At 41.7% G+C, this 25,174-nt stretch overlaps 3 protein-coding genes across 9 annotated transcripts in view; 1 reads left to right on the top strand and 2 right to left on the bottom strand.

Moving 5' to 3' along the window:
• The window catches only part of LOC110492113 (diacylglycerol kinase alpha), a 31,256-nt gene extending 23,936 nt beyond the window's left edge, over positions 1–7,320 (bottom strand). Inside the window, exon 1 of one of the 2 annotated variants that reach the window (XM_036947043.1) lies at positions 6,999–7,320. The gene's annotated coding sequence lies outside the window, so the exon portion shown is untranslated. The remainder of the gene's footprint in view (positions 1–6,998) is intronic. The other variant, XM_021566142.2, reaches the window with a different exon arrangement.
• A 2,224-nt stretch (positions 7,321–9,544) lies between these two features.
• LOC110492112 (E3 ubiquitin-protein ligase NRDP1) lies at positions 9,545–15,781 on the bottom strand. The gene is made up of 6 exons (XM_021566140.2): positions 15,458–15,781; positions 12,699–12,814; positions 12,186–12,457; positions 11,628–11,763; positions 11,397–11,500; positions 9,545–11,126 (listed from the first exon to the last, which is right to left on the bottom strand). Exons 2-6 carry the CDS (start codon positions 12,786–12,788, stop codon positions 10,772–10,774), a joined length of 957 nt encoding a protein of 318 aa, XP_021421815.1. The 5' UTR covers positions 12,789–12,814; positions 15,458–15,781; the 3' UTR covers positions 9,545–10,771.
• Positions 15,782–19,856: 4,075 nt separating this feature from the next.
• LOC110492110 (zinc transporter ZIP5) lies at positions 19,857–25,153 on the top strand. 6 transcript variants are annotated; one of them, XM_036947039.1, is made up of 13 exons: positions 19,867–19,897; positions 20,339–20,418; positions 20,558–20,621; positions 20,813–21,013; positions 21,310–21,572; positions 21,741–21,930; positions 22,148–22,325; positions 22,538–22,707; positions 22,864–22,992; positions 23,262–23,337; positions 23,445–23,681; positions 23,868–24,058; positions 24,301–25,153. In XM_036947039.1, exons 2-13 carry the CDS (start codon positions 20,363–20,365, stop codon positions 24,448–24,450), a joined length of 1,905 nt encoding a protein of 634 aa, XP_036802934.1. In that variant the 5' UTR covers positions 19,867–19,897; positions 20,339–20,362; the 3' UTR covers positions 24,451–25,153. The 6 variants fall into 6 exon arrangements, with proteins under 6 accessions (XP_036802936.1, XP_036802934.1, XP_036802933.1 ...); XM_036947038.1 differs by having other exon boundaries at positions 20,555–20,621; XM_021566135.2 differs by lacking the exon at positions 19,867–19,897 and having other exon boundaries at positions 20,320–20,418; positions 20,558–20,610.
• Positions 25,154–25,174: the final 21 nt, after the last annotated feature.

The raw sequence follows: 25,174 nt of genomic DNA, 5'->3' as shown, positions 1-25,174 counted from the left end.
AGGTTTTGCTCGAATTGTGAGCACAACAGTTTGTATTTTACCTTTATTTAACTAGGCAAGTCAGTTAAGAACAAATTCTTATTTTCAATGACGGCCTAGGAACAGGGGGTTAACTGCCTTGTTCAGGGGCAGAATGGCAGATTTTTACTTTGTCAGCACGGGGATTCGATCTTAAAACCTTTTGGTTACTAGTCCAACGCTGTAAAAACTAGGCTACTTGCCACCCCATTTATTTTATTTTTCTTCTTCAAGTTTCAATAAAAAGGTTGTTATCATTTAGTAAACACAAGAGACCAGCAAAAATGTATAAAAGGGTGTGGCAGTAGCAGGAAAAACAGTATCTATTGGGCAAAACCTGGTACTTTCACATTAATTTATGGGGAAAAATACAAGCTACTTCAATGGCTAATTTCTCTGAATAGGGGGAAGAAAACATCACAATATTCACTGAGAATACATAATAGTATGAATAAACTATACTCCAAACCGCAGCTTCATACTACTTTTCAAACAGAGAACAGATACTGTATTCTGGACATTGGGTGGGGCTTTGTGGGGTTTGGGGGTGTCTGTGGGTGGCTTTGAACAATTCTTATTGGATTCCTCACATCTTAATCATTGTTAAGAAGAGGTTTGGTCCAAATCGAATGTTGGGTACTATATTTGTTGAATATTATATGAATCCTATAAATTGAAATTGCCAATTTGGGTGCAATCAATTAGCTCAAATTGTCTTTCAACAAAATAATGTTGCAGGAATGCTTATCTGTTTTTAACGACAGAAACCATTTCAGAACGATCTGAGCTGGTGGGTGTCATGGCTTGCTGAAATAAAATGGAATGACCCTGTGTTCTTTATACTCCTGTGTATACAAGCAGCCACCTGTCCCTTCCTGGGCTAGGCAATTATTTGGTACAATTTCCAGCAATCAATTCAACATTACTGATTATTCATCTGTACTTGGAAATATACATTGAATTTTGTGATGCAAGCAGATGAAGTCATAAGGGAGTTCAGGAGAGGATCTGTGTACATTTTGTTTTTCTCTGCGCAGGTATAGATTATAAAACTACATATATTTTCTTTACCATATTGCAGTGCAGTAGGTATCCTAATTATCCTTCTTATATTCAGTGTATATAACCTATAGTTTACATATAGGCAGTCCATCCTTACAAGGTTAGTTTCAAGGTATAGCTGTGGGGATTAACTTTTTCCATGCATGCAAGCTGTCGAGACGCCCACACCCCTTGCCAAGGAAATCTACTGTTTTGTAACAGTTAGGCTAGAGAGCAACAACCAATCTTAAACTTTTGTTCAAATTTTGTGGTTGAAAAACAGTCGTTTGCTTTGCACTGTCAGCATGCCTCATACTTGTCATAGCTAGTTGTTTTTCAATAGAAACCAAAATATTTTCGGCATCAACCTAGATGATCTATAGAGATTACATCAGGTAGGTTAACAGAGGGAAGGAAGGGCATGCTTGGTTGCTATGGAAAGTGTTTCCCTGTCAGCTGCGGTCCGTCAGCGCATTTTCACGGGTGACTGACAGGAGTGGACCAGGGAGGGAGGGCGGGGGGAGACCTCAGCCCAGCCAGCCAGCCGCTATGAGTGTTCCCCTGCGCCCACGCCTCTCCTCCCACGCTACTCAGCTCTACCCCTCTAAACTAAAAGGCCACACAGACTAGATTGCATTCCACATGCAGATGCTTGTACTGTGACTCATGCTGTGAGCGGGGAATACTCCCTCACTCTAAAAATGGACCCTTTACTCATGAGGTCACTTCTCAGGTTTCATACAAAATAAAAAAATATTTTTTTGTTGAGTGTTGACAACAGAGCTGGAGTGAAAATTCTTGATAATGAAGTTTGTGTTCCTGGAACTTCAACCTTTACTTGTTTAGTCTTCCTATTGCACCGACAGTATCTTTCTTGTACATTATCTGAATTGAGCACAATTTCTAATGTCAGATCAGATTACTAATCAAGTTATTACATTTACAGAAATGTAATTATATTTGAGACAACAAATGTCAGATGTCAGGCAGGGTTTGTCTGAGTGGAAAAACATACTATGGCTCCTATGCATGAATCACACATTTCTGTCAAATGTGGGCGAGACACAGCTTGTTGCCTTTTCATTTTTTATTTCTACCAAACAATGAGTGTATGGCCCATCACTCTTTTGACATCCATAAAAAATGTACGCAACAGGCTGTGGGTGGAGGCAGTCCCGTGGAACACTGTGGTGCTTCGAATACAGACGAAACACAAACCCGGCCTGGACTTGTGAGCGTGCACCCTTCCCTTCTGTAACCACGCCACTTTCACTCTCTGAGCGTTGCTACGTGTTTGGAGGACATTTTCTCCTCTGTTACTGTACGCCTGCCTTCATAAAACCATTGAACTGCACAATCTGTGCACAGGGAGCAAATTACATGTATTTTTATTGTTTCCTAATCACGCTGTCAATTGGAAAAACACAAACACAGGGATAACTAATATTTAACAATCGACATTTCATTCATTTGACTATCCCGCCATTTAATATTATAGTTAAACAATGTGCAATCAAGTATTATTTTTAATTTAGCTGACTAAGATCAAGTAATGTTCATGAGAAGCAAATAACAATGCAAGTATCTAATTAAGATTGTAGGATGACTGAGTACCATAATACAAGGCGAAACCATGAGTTACAAGGCATTACTGGCAAAAGCATAATTCTAGGCAAAAGCATAATTCTAGGCATGTAGATCTTAAACGGTGCAAGACATAGCATGAACTAAACACACCTGCTCAGGCCAAACAGTCTATAAGAGGAGTATTTTCAACCTTTTCTGGAGGGAAAGGGTGTCAAACTCATTCCATGGAGGGCCTAGTGTCTACTGGTTTTTGTTTTTGTCCTTTCAATTAAGACCTAGACAACCAGGTGAGGGGAGTTCCTTACTAATCAGTGACCTTCATTTATCAATCAAATCCAAGGGAGGAGAGGAAACACGCACACTCGGCCCACCTTGGAATGAGTTTGACACGTGCAGTAGGGTGATAGCAGGGCAAGAGAGAAAAAAAAGACCTTCATTCCATTTATACTAGATCAGACTTGTTTATATTCAAAATCAATTGTTGACCAACCATAGACCAAACCAAAAGTAAAACAACTAAGATATCCAATCAGATAGAGCCAGCCAACATCCTCTTGAAAGGGGATCACAACTAGGTGTGATAACCTAAGGGGGTGGGCTGAGTACAACAGAGATGTTTACTCTGAGCAGAGTAAAAATTACCACAAAGATACAGTACCAGTCAAAAGTTTGGACACACCTACTCATTCAAGGGTTTTTCTTTATTTTTTACTATTTTCTACATTGTAGAATAATAGTGAAGACATCAAAACTATGAAATAACACGTACGGAATCATGTAGTGACCAAGTGTTAATTAAACAAATCAAAATATGTTTTATATGAGATTTTTCAAAGTAGCCACCCTTTGCTTTGATGACAGCTTTGCACACTCTTGGCATTCTCTCAACCAGCTTCATGAGGTAGTCACCAATCAGTTTTGTTGTCACAGGTAGGGGTGATATACAAAAGATAGTCCTATTTGGTAAAAGACCAAGTCCATATTATGACAAGAACAGCTCAAATAAGCAGAGAAACGACAATCCATCATTACTTTAAGACACGAAGGTCAGTCAATACGGAACATTTCAAGAACTTTGAACGTTTCTTCAAGTGCAGTCGCAAAAACGATCAAGCGCTATGATGAAACTGGCTCTCATGAGGACCACCACAGGAAAGGAAGACCCAGAGTTACCTCTGCTGCATAGGGTTAGTTCATTAGAGTTACCAGCCTCAGAAATTGCAGCCCAAATAAATGCTTCACAAAGTTCAAGTAACAGACACATCTCATCATCAACTGTTCAGAAGAGACTGCGTGAATCAGGCTTTCATGGTCAAATTGCTGCAAATAAACTACTACTAAAAGGACACCAATGAGGAGAAGAGACTTGCTTGGGTCAAGAAACACAAGCAATGGACATTAGACTGGGGGAAATCTGTCCTTTGGTCTGATGAGTCCAAATTAATGATTTTTGGTTCCAACTGCCATGTCTTTGTGAGACACAGAGTAGGTGAACGGATGATTTCCGCATGTGTGGTTCCCACCATGAGGCATGGAGGAGGAGGCGTGATGGTGCGTGGGTGCTTTACAGGTGACACTGTCTGTAATTTATTTAGAATTCAAGGCACACTTAACCAGCATGGCTACCACAGCATTCTGCTGCGATACGCCATCCCATCTAGTTACACAACATCTCCAGGCTGTGTAAGGGCTATTTGACCGAGAAAGAGAGTGATGGAGTGCTGCATCAGATGACCTGTCCTCTACAATCATCCGACCTCAACCCAACTGAGATGGTTTGGGATGAGTTGGACCGCAGAGTGAAGGAAAAGCAGTCAACAAGTACTCAGCATATGTGGGAACTCCTTCAAGACTGTTGGAAACGCCTTCCAGGTGAAACTGGTAGAGAGAATGCCAAGAGTGTGCAAAGCTGTCAAAGGCAAAAGGTGGCGACTTTGAAGAATATAAAGTATATTTTGATTTGTTTAACACTTTTTTGGTTACTACATGATTCCATATGTGTTATTTCATAGGTGATGTCTTCACTATTATTCTACAATGTAGAAAATAATTAAAAAAATTAAGAACAACCCTTGAATGAGTAGGTGTCCAAACTTTTGACTAGTACTGTATATTAAACATCATTACATTCATTTAGATGGCACCAAAGTTATCTTTAGATATCAACTTTCAGATAGAATAACACTATAGCATCCATGTTTGGTATCTAACAGATATTTCAAGTCAGTCCTTTGTGTAACCAATGTGAAAAGGCTAGCTAGTTAGCGGGGTGCGCGCTAATAGCATTTCAATTGGTGACTTCACTCGCTCTGAGACCTTGAAGTAGTTGTTCCCCTTGCTCTGCAAGGGCCGCGGCTATTGTGGCACGATGGGTAACGATGCTTCGAGGGTGGCTGTCGTCGATGTGTGCAGAGGGTCCCTGGGGCGAGGAGAGGGACGGAAGCTAAACTGTTACATTTGGATACTGTAGACTACTTGTCAAACTAATTCCATGGAGGGCTGAGTGTCTGCGGGTTTCACTCCTCCCTTGTACTTGATTGATGATTTAAGGTCACTCATTTGTAAAGAACTCCCCTCACATGGTTGTCTAGGTCTTTACTGAAAACAAAAACCTGCAGGCTCTAGGCCCTCCATGGATTGATTTTGACACCACTGGTGTAAAAAGAGCAACATTTTGGCCCCTCCATGGGGAGGGCTACTGGCCCTTGAGTTGTGTTCTTGTGTTCATGGGCCATTTGCCATACAGCCCCAGGTGACAGATAGACAATAAGTTGGGGGCAGGGCCTACACACACACACACACTCTCTCTCTAGCTCTATTGAACCCGGTTAGATTCATTTCATTTCTCTGCAACAGACAGAGAAGCTCCTTTCCCAGTGTGACCCACTTCCTGATGCGTCTGTGATCTGTAGAAATTGTCTTTTTGCTTATTAACCAATAGGTTGACCTGACCAGGAATGCCTCTCTCAATGTTTTCCTGTGATTATTTACATGTGCAGCATGATCTGATAAGTATGACTTGAATAGGAGTCTAGCCAGTATTTCCAGAATGTTTTTTTGTCTTCCTCTCCTTCAGTGTAGAGGGAAACCAGGAAATGGTCATTTTAACAAGAACTGATGACCTCACTTAGTTTGAATGAAAATGCTGACACTACACTGAAATACAAAGCACAGCAAAGTATTTCTTCTTAATCAACCTCATTGTTATTTCAGCTAAATGCCATATTCATACATGTAAATGTATCAGTCAAAAAACTCTGTTTATAATTTTTGTGAATGAAATTGAACAATAAACACAATATCTTCTCACAACAGAAAAGCTATTAAAACGTTGAATGTTTGTAACTTGCATAAGGTTTTTATAGAATGTATTTATTCCCCAGACTGGTTTGTATAGTCTGTTTGTTTTTCTATATTATATTTTGAATTGCTTTACAATAAATAAATAAAAACTATTAAAACATTTTAATAAAAACTACAATAAAAAATAAAAAAATCCATTGAGATGGCAATAGGATTAGGTCTAGACAAAAATTACACAAATTACAAAATTGAAAGTTGACTGTTTGTGGTTTCATTACCCATAAAGATGTAATATGGTATAGGAAACCTGATGAACATATATCAGAAGGTACAAACAGCAGTAGTCATAATTCTAAATGATGCAAGTGTGATTATGTTGTGTGCTGAGCAATGTGTTGGTTTGTCAGCTGTTTTAGGTGACAACTAGGCTTGTTCTTCTCATAACAAGAACATAAATTGAAGAGACAAATTGTATTTTTTCCACCAATTATCCTGCATTGATAAATATTTGCAAGGATGTCAACATATTCCACCCATACAAGGCTCCTTGCATCAGAAATCACATAGAGGGATAACATTATCTACAGACAGGTGGAACAAGTAAGCGGTCTGGTCTACAATATTGAGCCATAATATAGAGGTGACAGTTTAACACCGCTATATCATAGTAGTAGGTTAGCCTATCCTAGGCTATACCCCATTGCCTGTGCAACCTCCAGGCTAGCAAGCATGTCTAAAGGTTAAGTTATAGGTTAAGGGGAGAAACTTAGCACTGGGACCATGAAGCTGTAGATGTAAACTAGTATCAGAGTAGGCTGCCACTCAAAAAGTAGCCTAGGTTTTGCCCACCGAGGAAACCAACTGAGATCAGTTGGGCGAGGCGAGGGATAGTGTAATCTCTCTCTTGAAATATGTATCTTACCCACATTTATAAGCGGCGCAACGAATCATTAACAGGCAATTTGTACGCAAAGTTATAAACGGACATACACGATGAATTGAACTTCAGCCAGGGTGACTGAATGAGGGATGTTTTGAGCGTCAATTACCTATATTTCGCGATGATGAGCGTTGTCCGGCCGTCGTTCTTCTTCGAGCGGGTTGGAGTGCTCCTCGGCGAGGGGGCACAATTCAAAGTTTTAGACGCAGCAAGATGCCCGAGACAGTCTGTGATGGACGCTGCAATAAAGTGGTCTAGTTGTCAGCTTTCATTTACCCAGATAGAATAGAAAAGATTGCCTGACTCCCACGCCCGACTCAGTAATGTCCCCCTCCCGAGCAATAAAGCATAGCCTGAAAGCACCGCCTCGAACTGTCATCTTGCGCGCACTTTGACCGACGCGGTGATGATGTACATTGGGCTTGCCCTGTTTACTCCAGTCTAGTGAATGGGTGTGGGTTCTTATTTTATCATTTATGTGGGCTCGGCTATAGAGCAGCGATGGACAAATCCAGTTGCAGTCGATGACTTCCCTTTAGCCAATATTTTATTTTCAAAGCGCTGTGCGCACTACATCTTCGGCCAAGCGGTCTGGACCAGTTTGGCACAGGTGGATGAGCTCTGTAACAACAGCATGGTTGTTGGTAGGCTTACCGAGCTCCCAACTGCCTTGTTACAGTAGACTATAATGCAACATAATTTATATGTCAGTGTGGCAGAAATCAGTCCCATAACAGGGTGTTGTTGAGGCAATGATGGATTGACAGTAGCCTAAATATTGATTGTGCCTAACTATTGTCCTTTTGATGGCTTGCATTTATGAGGTTAAAGCACTGAACAAACAGATGTTTGGTCCAACAATACAATTGTACTGGCATACAGGTAGAAGCTGTCTCAATCCATTAGATCAGTGGCAGGGGGGGAGGGGGGTCTAACTTACTTTCAACGTACTCTTGAAAGTTGTAATAGTTGAAATTGGGTAGTGCATAATCCGTTTTCCTCTTGTCTAGTCATTCATTACATACCTTAGTGAGCTTTTTATAACCTGTCAGAAATGTCCAGATCAACTAGCCCATGTCAGTTAATGTTTTGTAGCCCATAGATTTTGTTGTAATGCTTGAGCCACTTAAATAGCACATTAACACACATTAGACATGGCAAAATGTATAGAATTGTAAGAAAATTTGCTTTAAAATGGCAATATGTTCTCTACCCCAAGACAAAATGTGTGGAATTGCAGGAAATAAGCTTTAAACCTGTGGAAGATGTTCCCCAATGCTGGAAGAGGGGCCTGGGATAAACAATTTGGGAACCCCTGCATTAGATGCATTTTTTAAAATTTTGATTTAACCTTTATTTAACTAGGCAAGTCAGTTAAGAATAAATTCTTATTTACAACGACGGCCTACCCCGCCAAACCCGGACAACGCTTGGCCAATTGTGTGCCGCCCTTTGGGACTCCCAATCACAGCCGGATGTGATTCAGCCTGGATCATTGAACACCAAATAATGAATCAGAGGATTTTCAGGCACAATAACAAAAACATGCCATTTGGCAAAGCACATGGCATTCCATCCATTCACAACAAAGGGAAGGATTTAAAAGGAAAGTCCTCAAAAGAGAGTACGGGCTGCTGGCCAGAGCTCAGCGGACACTGCTGCTGTAGACATACTGTACACAATGACTGTACTGACCATGTGGGTGTTTGTGTGGGTAGACAGACAGACTGCTGCTTAGACCCCTAATGATCAGAAACCATGACGTATGGAGGCCCTGCTTGTAAATAGGGGTGACTTGATACTGTAAGAAAATAGCCATACAACAGTACCATGAGTATCATCACAATTGCAATTGTATTTATTTTTGTCTCTACACCCAACCGCACAAAAGAGAAAATGACACAAAACAGAAAAAAATGACAGAATGACAGGAACAAAAGATAGAATACAGAACAAAAGATTCACAATCCAAATTGATCTTCATTTAATTGACGTGTTTGTACATTATGGTTACACAAAGTGACATGAAGTTAATTTCCAAATGTTTGTCAGTGGTGTAAAGTAACTAAGTAAAATACTTGGAAGTACTACTCAAGTTGTTTTTTGGTGTATATGTACTTAACTATTTATATTTTGGACAACTTTACTCCACTACATTTCTGAAGAAAATATGTACTATATACTCTCATACATTTTCCCTGACACCCAAAAGTACTCTCTACATTTCAAATGCTGAGGCAGGACATAAATATGGTGTAATTAATACACCTATCAATATGACGCGCTGTCATTCCTACCTACTTCTGATCTGGCGGACTCAAACACAAATACTGAGTTTGTAAATTATGTATGAGTGTTGGTGTGCACCTGGCTGTCCGTAAATAAAAAACATAAAAAAGGAAATTGTGCCGTCTGGTTTGCATAATACAAGGAATTTGATGTATAGCATTTACATTTACTCAAGTATGAAAATGGAGTACTTTTCCCACCATTGATGGGGGTTTTTCTACTCCATGTCTTTAGATCAAGTCCCTTTTTGTTTGTTATTTTAGTTTCAGTCAGTTATTAAAAGCCTTTAGAGAAAAGTTTGGTAAAAAAAATCAAAAACACAAAAAAAGCTTCAATCTTGATTGAAATAAAACAGATTAGGCTACACAATGTTACACCCCAAATGTTTAATGTCAGTTGGACCCAACTTTATGTTGACTATGTACAACAGAAGCAAAAGGACAATTATAAGCTTAATTGTATTTACATAACACGAAAACATCTTCAAGCATTTTCTTCCAAATAAATAAATAAAATGCATGGCACAAAAAAATAAGCTAAACATCATGATATATTCACAAAAAAACAATACTGGAGTGAGCAAAACATGTCCAAAGGTAGCATCCTGAAACGCATGGCCAATGTTTACACAGATAGCACAATTCTGATCTTTTTTCACAAATTTGACCAATCAGATCAGCTCTGAAAATGATCTGATGTGAAAAGATCTGATTGGCCAAAAGACCAATTAGCGGGAAAATAAATCAGAATTGTGCTTCCTTTGTGAACGCAGATGGAAACCAACAGACAAAAATTACATCATCTAATTATTGTATAAGAAGAATAGCTAGAGAGTGTATATTTATTCAATATAATATTTGTATTTACATAATTTTTTATACTCATTTATTTACACAACAGAAGGCGTAGGATGGGGGAATCTAGAAAAACTTAGATCAGACAAAGCTTTTAATAGCACATTATGTGACTCTTGTAAACATTCCATCTTAGAATATCCTGGTTATTATCAGTTGTTCTTTTAAGAGGTGTATTTTTGGAAATGTCCTTTTAAGGCAAAGATATTAAGCTCATATGTAAGTAATACTCGTTTTCTGGTCATTTTAGGATCCTTTCAGATCTTCCATTCTGCTTAACCCCCACCCCTTTTCACATTCATCTTTCAAGAGACAAACAATTACATAACCACTGTGAAATTGAAGAAGGAAAAAAAAAAGATGTCTGCCACTCTGGTATGCTCCCATGATGATTTAGTCAGACGCAAAAAAAAAAAAAAACGTTTCGATCCGAGTTGGATCTTCGTTGATCAAAACATTGTCTTTCTTTAGGGTCTGATTACATCACCATGGGAGCATACCATTTCTTTTTTCTTTGATTCGTTCGTCTGACCTGCACCTGATAAGTATGTATTTTTATATTTTTCCCATCGAGAAATAGACCCATAATTTGTATGTTTTTAGAGAGGAGTATTTTTTATATTTTTTAAGAGGAATAAATCCCTGACATAAATGTCTGCACTCCTCTCTGCCAAACTATACGAGACATTCTCCTAATGTTGGCTAGTTTCTTATAAAATCTCCTTCCCTCCTTGCGTTCTTATAAGATCTCCTCCACCCCATGGGCAAAGATCATGACCAGGCCAGGCTCTAGGATCATGTCCTCTCCCATGTGTTGATTCTCACAGGCCATCAACACCACCGCCTGTTTCCCAGGGATCCGCTTGGCAACGTAGTTCTCGTAGTAACGCCGGTTCATCTGCCGCGTCTCCAGCGTGGCCAGGCCCTGCGGCCAGTTGCGCTCGTGGGCATTCTCAATCAGGTCATTAACGATGGACAGAGGACAGCCGCTGTCGATGAGTGAACGCTTGATGACCGCCTGGAGAACTGCGTCTGGCGTGGAGATCATCCCACCCCAGCGTGTCACCCGCGCAGGTTGGAGGGAATTTACCCATCTGTTGGGCAGGAAAGGAACAGGTGAGATGGGGAAATAGGGATTTTTTTTTATAGCTCTAAAGAACTTTGTGACAATACTGCTGATGTAAAAAAGAGATTTATTACATTTGATGAAGTTCAGGGTGATTTAAGTGGCTGTACACATTGATAATTTAAACAAACAATATCCAAAACCCAGTAAATAGATGACGCTTGCTGAAATAAAATGCTGAAACTATGTAAAAATATCCTAAAAGGACAGAGCCAGGGGAACAGGAGAGTAAACTCACTCCAGGATCTCGTTGTACTCAATGCTCTCCTCCAGGTTCTGCATGTTGGGGTTGGCGCTGCGTATTGCTCTCATGTAGGCTTTTAGCAGCTGGATGTCCCGTTTCTAACAGAGAAAGACACAGACACATTATATTCCTGACCTTTGAGGAACAGAGCACTAATGGATTTTTATGAATTACGCATTTGCATTTGTTTGTACGCTGTGTGTGTGTGTGTGCGTGTCTGTTTACTTGTTCCCCCAGCTGATGCTTGTGCTCTACAGCATTCTTCTCCAGTTCAGAGATCTTGGTCTGCTGCTGCTGTACCACGCCACGTAAGTGCTTGATGCAGTTGTGGTTGCACATCTCATCTTTTGGCATCTCTAACCTGTAGAGAAATTGTGACATTATGAAATTAAAGCCACTAGATCACTCAATTTGTATTTTATATAACCTTTATTTAACTAGGCAAGTTAGTTAAGAACAATGACGGCCTACCCCGAACAAACCCTAACCTGGATGACGCTGGGCCAATTGTGAGCTGCCCAATGGGACTCCCAATCACGGCCGGTTGTGATACAGCCTGGAATCGAACAAGGGTCTGTAGTGACGCCTCTAGCACTGAGATGCAGTGCCTAAGACCGCTGTGCCACACGGGAGCCCCCACTCTAGAGACCACTACAAGACTAGATACGGTCACATTCTGCAGTGGTGGTGCGGCATGCCCAGGAACTCAAAAGTCATAGCCATGTTTTTCATTCTGGCCAGTCTGTTCTACTCTGCTGTGTAATGTGCTCTAAGGTGACTCACCCACAGCCCTCCTCACAGTTGATGGGCCTTTTGGGGTTGTGCTCACAGTCCTTCAGGTGAGACTGAAGTTGATCTAGCCGCAGTGTGGCTGTGCAGCCGAAGCCAGCATTGTCACAAGCAATCTGGAGTTTGGAGAGCATGTTGCGCATGATGCGGGGCACGGGCCGGAGGTGAGCCAGTGTCACCACCGTACGGTCCACAGGACAGATCTGCTGCTGATTGAACCACTGGGTGATGCAGGCGTTGCAGAAGGCATGCTCACAGTGTGGGGCCTACATGTGAGAGAAAATAATGAGAGGAGATGGAGAAGGGTAAAGAGGTAGGGGGAAATAAGTATGTTTTGTAATAAAAATAAGAATTAAATCAGTAGGTCTTTATCCCAGAAATAGGTGACTAGCTGAGAGGAAAGTTCGATTTTTTTGTAATAAAAATAATAATTCAATTGATAAAAGGAATGAACAATTCCTTGCGCGGCCTGGCTGAGAAGGGAAGAGGGAAATGTAGGGCACTAACCTGCACTGGCTCCTCCAGTACCATGCTGCAGATGGGACACAGCAAGTCTTCATCCACCTCCCCTTGGAACCTGGTGACGTCATACCCCATGGCACATCACTGAGACACACACATTTCTGCAGAATACAACCCGGGTAGGTGAGTCACTGCCTGAAGAAAATCCATTTCACAATGCAAACCTGTCTAGAGGACTGTTTATGGCATATCTGCAAAAGCGATGCAGCAAAACAAACATACCCCATCCTGTGCAATGAACATAACTTCAAGCCTTGTTTTGTTGTTACCGTATTTTTAGCATCGTAAACAACCTCAGCTATATCCTCATGCTAAACAATGTCGAGTGGCTCAAACCAGTAGCTTGAGAGAACTAGTGAGAAAACAGAAAAGCAGTGCCATCACTCACAAATGGCCCTCATTTCTCCCATTCAGCAGGACTGTCAAAGGTCACATGGAGTGGCTTTGATGAGACATTGTATTGGGAGACATACACAATCAGACACATATGCCTAACTTTCTAGGCATTTACTTAGAAATGATATCATGGTGATGACACAGAACTTAAACCAAAGACAGTACAGTATGGTTTGAAACTCCGCAATTACTATCCTTGGGGCTGCAGCCAGGGTAGGAAATTAACTTTATGGTCCACCAGCCACTGTGCAGGTAGATATTTTTTTTTAAAACAGCCACTCAGATTTTTTTTTTACCTGTCAAAACATTGTTTTCACTATAATTACACCAAAAATCACCACAGAAAAAAATGGATGAGCATGCTTTCTATCGTTTCTAAAACAAGAAATGTATTACTAATAAGAAATAATGGGATACATTTCTTAAATTTCATGACATTTGTGACCTGTGTTTTAACCAATGTGCGTTAAAAGAAATAATTTAGTATTACAATCTAAATGTACCTTTAATTCATCTGTCTGCATATGAGTGTGCAGTGAGACATGGGTTGAACGATACTTTTCTTGTCAATTATCTTGAAAAAACATGCACTTAAAAAATGGAAATCAACCAGTCCTCCATCTTTAACACAATGGAAATGTCAAACGCTTATTATCTAAATGTTGAAAGTGCGTGGGTAATAAAGAGAAAAAACAAAATGGTGCGGTTTGAGGCCATGTGGCGGAGAATAATGCAGGCGCTGGATATGGGGGTGTGAGCATGGGGATCTGGGCAGGAGTTATGTTGTGGATGTTTGTGTGCGTCTGTCTGTGGAGATATATATATATTTTATTTTTATTTTTTAAATCTCTAACAGTTCTTCAAATGAACATCAAGAATCAACAAAGTGCCTGCCCTGCCACAAACAGCTGAGTGATACAACTTATTTATTATGATTGTTCAGGGCTCTATGCTGACTTTTTTTTTAACAAGTACATGATGTGCTCCTATGTTAACATATAGAAGAAGCACACAAATAAATCTAGCAGAGCAATCAAAGTATTTGAGCGTTTTAATGACTAAACGTCCATGTATAACAGTTTTTTGGGAGTTATCCATGCTCAGTCATTAGGTGAGCTTTGCTCCAGGGTGGCGCAGTGGTCTAATAAGGCCCTGCATCTCAGTGCAAGAGGAGCCACTACAGTCCCTGGTACGACTCCAGGCTGTATCACATCCAGCCCGTGATTGGGAGTTCCATAGGGCTGCGCACAATTGGCCCAGCGTTGTCCGGATTTGGCCGTCATTGTCAATAAGAATTTCTTCTCAACTGACTTGCCTAAACATTTAAAAGGGGTTAAAAAAGTGTTTAAAAAGACAAAACATTTTAGCTAACCCTTTAAGGGACGGGCCGTTACCGTGGTAACTTCAGCACTCGCTTGTCTGTGACGGGGGAAAAAAATCACCAACTGCGACGTCTTCCTGGCAGCAAACTCAAACTAACATTGAAAAACAACCTAACATGAAAAAAACGATGTAACTGGCCAAGAAACACGAGGACAGTGTCACACTTTAGTACTATTTCTTGTCAAAACGACCCATTTCTACATGTGGGTTTTGGATTAAAAACACTTCCCAAATGCTCAGTGTGACGTGGCCGGTGAAATAGACATTCTTACCCCGCGAATGACTAAATCTGCCCGCATTTGGCGGGTGTTAATTTCCAACCTTGGTTGCAGCTGCTGCTTTGGCATACAGAGGATGAAGAGACGGGGCATTAAATAGTTTGATCTGACTAGGGCCTGTTTTCTGGGTGGTGACTAAGAGCCTGCTGATTAACACAGTGTAATCACAACTAGCTACCATAGATGATAGACTGTAGCCTAAACAATCAAATGGAGAACATCTCTGCTTTAAACCCTTGCTGCCTAGCCTCCCATATTTGTTGTCCCACTCACAGCTGACTTGTGACACATTTTCAGTATGGCAGGAACACTACACAGAAGACTGGGAGGGATGGTTAAATAAGATATCTTAGCTGAAATTATAGGACATTTTACAGACTGTGGCTTTAATGAAATGCGATAGCTAGCTAGCGGTCTAACAGTTAGACCTGCAGCTTATAAATGTGAGTTATACTAACGTTCGTTAGCAAGCTGCCATCAAAGAGAGTCAACGTTAGTTTAGAAAATAAGTAAAGCCAACTAGCTAGATAGGTTGATCTAGTGATGGCTAGCCTAGCTAGCACTGCAGCTGACTAGCTTGCTAGGCCAACTGTTGGCTATATCAGCACGCTCTTGTTGACTTGCTAATGTTATCTTACTGTAACCCGTTTTCAAATAAAATATTCTGTTATCGGCATAAACACTTACGTCCTTGAAGAGCAAGCAAAATGATTGCGACAATTTCCGTAATTTCAGACCTCTGCTGACAGCTAGTTAGCCTCCAGCCACATCAGCTAGCCTAAGTAGGTTGTTGCTGGTTTGGCAAGCAAGCCACTCCGCCTCCTCAACCCGACAGGGGGGCGTTGGAGATGATTGAAATCAAATTATATTTTAAAAAATGTAAGAAAAATAATTGTATACAAAAAAACAACTGTAGATATTATTGAAAATAAAAACAAGGCAACAGTGAACATGTCGTCCCCCACGAATGATGCAGCGCCCCCCCTTGAGCCAAGTGAAATATCGCGTGTGACTAACACATTTCAGTTAATTACTATATAGCTCCCGACTTGGGCCAATCATTTTAATTTTGTATATGGGGGATTGCAATGGCAAGACGCATCACTCATCCATGGGTCTTCCAAATCAGGCCAGTGCTGTCTTAAATATCGCGTGTGACTAACACACAAACGAATGGGGGTGGAGAAAGATCCACAGTCTCCGATTTCATCGTGGGGACCGTTATCACTAAATCTGGTTTGTAATTCAACGTGGGTCATTGGATGTGGGCCATTGCTGACTCCTAAGGTCCCTTGCAAGACTACCTATTTGGGACACTGTCCTCTGTGTTCTCTTTTTTTGTGGGAAGGTGACTGTGCCTCTTGTCAGGCCTGGGTCTAGACCACCATCATATTTTGGCTCCCATGGGCCGTAGAGGAACCAGCAAAGACTGGCTCTGGGGTTCAAGACAGAATTCTCCTCTTTGGACTTTTCTGACTATCATCGTCCGACTCATAATCTATTATCCCATTAGGCCTACTCATTCCTGTCTTTCATTAAGAGATTTTACTATTTACCTGTAATGCATTCTTCAACATTTAAGTGATAACGACTTGCATACAGTAGGCCTATCACCAGAAAGGTTGAGAGAATTAGACTATTCTTTTTTTGTGAAAATTCAATCAACTCAACACTTGTCAAATCAAATCACATGTTACTTGTCACATGCGTCGTAAACAACAGACATGGACTAACAGTGAAATGCTTACTTACAGGCCCATCCCAACGATGCAGAGATAAATAAAAAAGAGAAATAATAGAAAAGCAAAACACGTAAGAGTAATGATAGATACACAATGAGTAATGATAATTTGGCTATATTCAAGGGGTACCAGTACTGAGTCTATGTGCAGGGGTACAAGTTAATTGAAGTAGATATGTACATATACAGTGCCTTGCGAAAGTATTCGGCTCCCTTGAACTTTGCGACCTTTTGCCACATTTCAGGCTTCAAACATAAAGATATAAAACTGTATTTTTTTGTGAAGAATCAACAACAAGTGGGACACAATCATGAAGTGGAACGACATTTATTGGATATTTCAAACTTTTTTAACAAATCAAAAACTGAAAAATTGGGCGTGCAAAATTATTCAGCCCCTTTACTTTCAGTGCAGCAAACTCTCTCCAGAAGTTCAGTGAGGATCTCTGAATGATCCAATGTTGACCTAAATGACTAATGATGATAAATACAATCCACCTGTGTGTAATCAAGTCTCCATATAAATGCACCTGCACAGTGATAGTCTCAGAGGTCTGTTAAAAGCGCAGAGAGCATCATGAAGAACAAGGAACACACCAGGCAGGTCCGAGATACTGTTGTGAAGAAGTTTAAAGCCGGATTTGGATACAAAAAGATTTCTCAAGCTTTAAACATCCCAAGGAGCACTGTGCAAGCGATAATATTGAAATGGAAGGAGTATCAGACCACTGCAAATCTACCAAGACCTGGCCATCCCTCTAAACTTTCAGCTCATACAAGGAGAAGACTGATCAGAGATGCAGCCAAGAGGCCCATGATCACTCTGGATGAACTGCAGAGATCTACAGCTGAGGTGGGAGACTCTGTCCATAGGACAACAATCAGTCGTATATTGCACAAATCTGGCCTTTATGGAAGAGTGGCAAGAAAGCCATTTATTAAAGATATCCATAAAAAGTGTAATTTAAAGTTTGCCACAAGCCACCTGGGAGACACACCAAACATGTGGAAGAAGGTGCTCTGGTCAGATGAAACCAAAATTGAACTTTTTGGCGTAAAAGCAACACAGCTGAACACACCATCCCCACTGTCAAACATGGTGGTGGCAGCATCATGGTTTGGGCCTGCTTTTCTTCAGCAGGGACAGGGAAGATGGTTAAAATTGATGGGAAGATGGATGGAGCCAAATACAGGACCATTCTGGAAGAAAACCTGATGGAGTCTGCAAAAGACCTGAGACTGGGACAGAGATTTGTCTTCCAACAAGACAATGATCCAAAACATAAAGCAAAATCTACAATGGAATGGTTCAAAAATAAACATATCCAGGTGTTAGAATGGCCAAGTCAAAGTCCAGACCTGAATCCAATCGAGAATCTGTGGAAAGAACTGAAAACTGCTGTTCACAAATGCTCTCCATCCAACCTCACTGAGCTCGAGCTGTTTTGCAAGGAGGAATGGGAAAAAATGTCCGTCTCTCGATGTGCAAAACTGATAGAGACATACCCCAAGCGACTTACAGCTGTAATCGCAGCAAAAGGTGACGCTACAAAGTATTAACTTAAGGGGGCTGAATAATTTTGCACGCCCAATTTTTCAGTTTTTGATTTGTTAAAAAAGTTTGAAATATCCAATAAATGTCGTTCCACTTCATGATTGTGTCCCACTTGTTGATTCTTCACAAAAAAATACAGTTTTATATCTTTATGTTTGAAGCCTGACATGTGGCAAAAGGTCGCAAAGTTCAAGGGGGCCGAATACTTTCGCAAGGCACTGTAACTAGGAATAAAGTGACAGATATTTAAATAGTAACGTACGCTGCTGCTACTGTTTACTAACTATTTAGCAGTTGTATGGCTGTCCAGTGTCCTGTTGGTTCCAGACTTGGTGCATTGGTACCGCTTGCCCTGCGGTAGCAGAGAGAACAGTATATGAAAGGAGGACCAAGGCACTCTTCATATAATTAATTAAAATGGCTTTATTAGTATGGCATGTTCAATAGAAACAACGTTTTTTTTTTTAAACCGACGCGTTTCGGCTGCATGGCCTTCGTCAAGGAGTAAACAAAAAAAAAAGGAATACAATGTCCTCTTTGTATTCCTTTTTTAAAATGTATTTTTGAAACTTCCTGACGAAGGCCATGCAGCCGAAACGTGTCGGTAAAAAAAAAACTTTCTATTGAACATGCCATACTAAAGGCATTTTAATTATATGAAGAGTGCCTTGGTCCTCCTTTTTGATGACCAATTTACCCCTTTTACCAAAGAACACGTTCTATCTACCAAAATGTACTATTGTGTACCTTAGTAGCGCTTCCCTTCCTCCTCTTTCTACTAGAACAGTATATGACTTGGGTGGCTGGAGTCTTTGTCAATTTTTAGAGTCTTCATCCAATACTGCCTGGTAAAGATGGCCTGGGGCTCGGCCCCAGTGATGTACTAGGCCGTCTGCACTACCCTCTGTAGTGCCTTGCAGTCGGATGCCAAGGAGTTGCCATACCAAGTGGTGATGCAGCCAGTCAAGATGCTCTCAATGGTGCAACTGTAGAACTTTTTGAGGATTTAAGGGTCCATGCTAAATCTTTTCAGCCTCCTAAAGGGGGTAGCGGTGTTGTCTAGCCCTCTTCACAACTTTGTTGGTGTGTTTAGGCCATGATAGATCCTTAGTGATGTGGACACAGGAACTTAAAGCTCTCAACCGATATGAATGGGGGCGTGCTCGGGCCCTCCGTTTCCTGTAGTCCACAATCAGCTCCTTTGTTTTGCTGACGTTGAGGAAGAGGTCGTTGTCTTGGCACCACACTGCCAGGTCTCTGCCCTCCTCCCTATAGGCTGTCTCATCGTCGTCGGTGATCAGGCCTACCACCGTCTGGCCCTCTGGGACATGTCCAACCTCTTGAAGCACTTCATGACGACAGCCCCATCACACTTACACCGTTCATCGTGAAGGTCTTTGAGATGCTGGTCATGACCCACATAAAGGCCAGCATAAGAGCACACTGGACCCACTCAGATTTGCCTACCACTCCAATAGATCCACGTAAGATGCCATTTCCATCGCTATTCACATGGCCGTAACACTTCTGGACAAGAGGAACACCTATGTGAGAATGGTGTTCATTGACTACAGTTCAGCATTCAACACTATTGTTCCCTACAAGCTCAGAGCCCTGCGTCTGTATACCTCCCTCTGCAACTGGATCCAACAACACTCAGACTTTTAACACAGGGGCCCCCCAGGGGTGTGTCCTCAGTCCTCTGATGTACTCCCTGTTCACCCATGACTGCGTGGCGTTGCACAACACCATCATCAAGTTAGCTGACAATACCATGGTTGTAGGCCTGATAAACAACAATGACAAGTCAGCCTATAGGGAGGAGGTAAAGGTAAGTGAACTGGCTGAACCACCAAGAGTATAACTTGTTTCTGTTTTTTGTTTGTATTTTCTACCTCTGGATCATTGGTCTTAATTTTAAGGTTATGGTTAGGCATAAGGTTAGCAGTGTGGTTAAGGTCTGAGGTTAACATGCACAGGAGCTCTTATACGTTTTGTTCTGAGATAATCAGTCAATTAACATGACCTTTATGAATTATGAAGCCTTTATGTTCTTGTTTTGAGTACATAAATACTTCAACATTGACAAAAAGTGACGGCTGATGAAGATTATCTCATAGAACAAAACGTATATGAGCTCCTAAACCTGTGTTGAACACAGACCGTCGGCGTTTATAAAACATCCATATGCTTTGGCCAACAAGACATGGCAGTTAGCCTCGGTTAGTGGCTATAAAAAGACGCCGTTCTCTTTAACGCCACTCCGTTCTAGCCAGGACATGGATATATTGAAGTTATGAACATTTCTCACGAGCCTTGGCTTGGGCAATTCATCCTGCTTCATTGGAGAAGGTAGGTCAATTGCTGTTATCAATGCTTTGCGGTCTTATCTGTTTCATGACTCGGCTGTAAATGAACGAGTCGTTATAATATTAACTAAAAAAAAATAAGACTCACCCCCCACAACCAGACTCTTCAATCCTCTAAGCAGCAGGACAAGAGAATGTATTTCGCGACTGGTGAAAGCAACAACGAACAACCCACCTGAGTTGCCTGTAAGGCCCCCCAAGAAATTTCAGGTTTTGTAGGTTCGCTGACCAGTGAAATGTTTGGCATTCAGCAACTGTACCAGTTTCTATTTTGCGGACTAAATGAGGAACAAACTGACAACGTTCATTAAGGAGTTACTGAGACATTTCACGGTACTGATTTTAATGAACTTGCCTCTTCATATTCCTTTTTGCAGTTAATTTATAGGATGTCACCTCTACTGACACTCGCCGTGGGACTATTTTTCTGTCTGCCTCTGCTGGAGTTTGGGGCAGGGGCGCGACTTTCTCTCAGTGGCACAATGAAAACACCATGGAATATGACAGACAGGATATCAAATGGTAGCCGACAAGAGGGATCGACATCTGAACATTTAGATGAGGCTTTTGAAGAGCAGGTGAGACTATTGTGGAAGACAGGCTATACCAGTTTGTATTGTCTCCAGGCCCCTGAAATATCTGAATTTGGCCTCAATAGATCAGTACGACGTAATTTAGAATTGATATGGTCACAAGTTAACCTTTGAGACACTGCTGTCAACAACACTAAATCTATTTTGTGCGTTGTTAAAAATATAAAATGGCTTACTCTAATAGTTTAACAATGCCAGTATTTTACCACGGATGATTATTGCTCTTTCTGATCCGTTCAGCTGTCCATTTACTCTTGTAAAATACCTGTCTTTTTTTCCAGGTCTTCTACTTGCAGCGTCTGTTCCATCAGTATGGAGACAATGGGACCCTGACCTATAAGGGCCTGCAGAAGTTACTGGGCAGCCTGGGACTAGGGCAGGTCAGTGTGTTGGAGATCAGCCACCGAGGGTCGAGGCACAACCATAACACTCTGACACAACCTCACCCTCCTCAAACACAATCTCATGACCATGACGATCAGGAAACCGACACCCCCAGTCCCAGTAGGCCTATTCAACCACCCCCCTCTGCAAACGCAGCCAGGTGAGAAACTGATATTACAACTGATTTGATCCCATGATTGTTAGAGATATCGAGCCACTTTTGAAGTACGGAAGTTTAGCATTTGTGCTCATCCGGTTATGAGTAGTTAGTTATGCAATGACACCTGAATAAACTGTGCTGCTTCTTCTTCTCAACCCCCTCTGAAAGAACCCCACAGCCTGGGATATCGGGGTCTGCTGGATCTAGGTATAAAGAGGGCACCACATTATCCTCTGATCATGGGATTAAGGAAGAGGTCCTTCCGTGGTCATCCCCTATTGCACACTCTATTCCTGTCCAAGGAATGTTTAACTCCCTCGTGTCAAATCACCCCACTCAGAGGCATCTTCACGGGAACGTGAGTAGTCAATAAAAGACAATTGATCTGGTTAATGTTTTGTGCCAAACGCACAAAGCTCTCAACTCAATTCTGCTTACTGATCTTGGCTAAATGTTATCCTCCTCAGGTTTTTATTTGACATGGTTATTTAAAGGGAGTTAATGAGAAAATCCACTATCAAAACAATCCTCTTACATAAACAGTTTCTGTGGAAATTTAACCCTTTCCTTTTCAGTGTCTGAATGTTACTCAGCTCTTGTGGAATTTCGGTCTGGGAAAGGCACCCCACATTACTCCTGCCCACTTCACCCTCCTGTGCCCAGCCCTACTGTACCAGATTGAAAGTGGTGTTTGTCTACGCCACCCAGAGACTGATGGGGCGGAGTCAGAAAGGAGTGTGACTTTCCTCAAAGGTGCATTTATGAAACTAGATACCAACTATGAGAGGGAATGCTTTATTGATATAGGATGTTTTAAAAAGTAATGTAGCCTTTTACAACTTGGAGCATAACTTAACAGTTAGGATACACTAAGACTTAACATAACCCTGGAAACTACAATACCCTATTGTTTAAGCAGAATGAATACAACATCAAAATGAATATAATATATATTTTTTTCGCAGCTTTGGGATGGAGCTCCTTAGCTCTGGCTGTGATCAGCCTGCCGTCTCTGCTGTCTTTGAGCCTGGTTCCCCTTCTGCCCCCTGCCCGCCTACGCTCCTTCCTCTGTCCAATGACAGCCTTGGCTGTGGGGACGCTGTGTGGAGATGCCCTGCTGCATCTCCTGCCTCACGTAAACACCCTACCAAACTGTCAAACACTACATACATACCAGTGCTACTGTCTCTGTTTAGTCATGGAGGGTTAAGTTGTAAAATCTAGTAGTAAATAAGTTTAAAATGAAATGCGTTGACTGAAAACCATGTCTTGTTTTATCTGTGTCTTGCAGACTAAGACTGGGCCACTCTCAAGCCACTCTGAAGAACAGGACTCCATACTGAAGGGCCTTTGTGTGCTGGGAGGGTGCTACCTCCTCTTCATCTTCGAGAGCCTTCTAGGACTGAGGACCCATTATAAGGTTAGCTGGATTTAGAGAATAAAGGGAAGAGTTTGAAGTTGTGCCCCTGTTTTATGATACACTGTGCATAGTAGTCATTGGGAGATTCTCAATTGCATACTCCTTGCGTCCTCCTTGCCTCCTCAAAATCCATTGGATGAGAAAGCCCGAGGTCCCGCCCCTCTGACCATCTCCTCCAATGGGTTTTGAGGCAGCGAGGAGAGAGGACGCGAGGTGTATGCAATTGAGATTTCACATGGAATGTTTAAATTGTTTGTTTTTGTCATCAGAAAGTTAAGAGGAAGCGGAAGCAGCAGAACACCACACTAAATCCTGACCCAGAGAGGGAGCTTACTGCTCTGCAGAGTGAGTTGGAATGTAATACTTATGTAACTTGAGAGCATTTATGTCCGTATTGGCAGAGTTGAACCGTTGCATTGTAAAACATCTTTCTCATCCCTCCCGTTCTTCAGGCCCCACTGTTCTTGAGCAGACACATTCCACTGAGCAGCATAGTCATGGTCATTCACACAGCCCGCCTGGCCAGGAGCAGGTTGGGATGGGAAGCTTGGTGTGGATGGTGGTTATGGGAGATGGGGTACACAACCTTACTGATGGACTGGCCATTGGTGCTGCATTCTCTCAGAGTCTGGCTGGAGGTCTCAGCACCACCATAGCTGTGTTCTGCCATGAGCTTCCTCACGAGCTAGGTAGGTAAACACGAACATCTCACCTTTTTGTGAGGTGCATGTAAAAACAGAGATGGGTGCAACACATACAAGCATTGCACATCGACATGCCCTTCAAAAGTTTAAGCCTGGTACTATAACATTTCAGGTAGACCTTTGTAATGAGTATGAGACTATCAAATTGATGCATTGTGTTTATCTTTGCAGGTGACCTGGCAGTGCTGATGGGAGCAGGGTGGCCTGTTCGTAGACTCGTTATCTTCAGTGCTGTATCAGCCCTACTGGGTTTTGTAGGCTTGCTAATTGGCTCTGTCCTGGGCCACCAGTCAGCCCACATTTCCCCCTGGATCCTCACCCTCACCGCTGGGGTCTTCCTCTATGTCGCCCTCGCTGACATGGTGAGTCACTACGGTGGAATGCATTTCACATTATCGGGGCAACATGAACTGCACTGTGCTGGGTCGGATATTTCCTTTTCACATCGTCCTTTCCAGCATGGTTCAGGCAACTATAGTGGCTGCGTAACGAGGCCAGCACAGCTCGGCTTAGTGTGAAAAGGCATTTTACAGACAACTGTGTGTATTACTTTGGTCAGTTTAATAATGCTGCATTTGTCATATTTTCTCCTCTTGCTCAATAGTTGCCTGAGATGCTTCATGGTGATCCTGGCCCGATGGGACCCTGGACTCGCTTCCTGCTACAGAACCTAGGCTTGTTGGCAGGGGGTGCAATCATGCTGTGTATCGCTCTGTTTGAGGACCATATTGCCTTCAACCTGGGTGATGTCTAATTCAATGAAGAGTATGAGTGGATCAGACTCTAAACCACTGGATTGGTTACTCTTTCAACTGAAGTGCAATTGGCCAATACCAAATGACTTCTTATCAGAGTAGACTTTGGTCCAGGAGGTCATTTGCATTACTAAAGGCCTGAAAAACATGATTTAAGATGACATCAAGTACCAGCTTCGCTTTAAAGCACTCTGGATGCGTTTACACCGGCAGCCCAATTCTGATCTTTTGCCCAATTATTGGGTAAAACGCATCCTCTAAGACACAAGTGACTTACAGTATTGAGTGGATACATTTCTTGTCCCACGTGAGAATCGAACCCACAATCCTGACGTTGCAAGCGCCATGCTCTACCAACTGAACCACACAGTTTGATGGTTAGTGTGGAAATCAGCCTTGCAGGACCAGATGACCAAGAGAATAACCCTACACTGATTTTGCTTGCTTAAATATTTTATGAACCTGAGGATTTTTTTTCCTTCCTAAAATGTACTGTGCAACTTGTTTTCTATATGAACATTGATTCATTTCAATGCGAGTCTTAATCCTATTTCAGAATGATTTGCAGTGGTTGAACCACACAGGCCAGAATAGAAGAATCTGAAGTTTCAATATCAAATTAAATCTTTTTTTAAATCTTGACTACTGTATAACCATGTCAGCAATTCAATAAAAGGTGGCCCTTTTATATTTGGCATTGAATCCAGAGCACTTCTCACTGTT

Source organism: Oncorhynchus mykiss, chromosome 16 (assembly GCF_013265735.2).
Source record: "Oncorhynchus mykiss isolate Arlee chromosome 16, USDA_OmykA_1.1, whole genome shotgun sequence".
In the NCBI taxonomy this organism is placed as follows: domain Eukaryota; kingdom Metazoa; phylum Chordata; class Actinopteri; order Salmoniformes; family Salmonidae; genus Oncorhynchus; species Oncorhynchus mykiss.
This window is presented reverse-complemented; position numbering and strand designations above follow the sequence as displayed.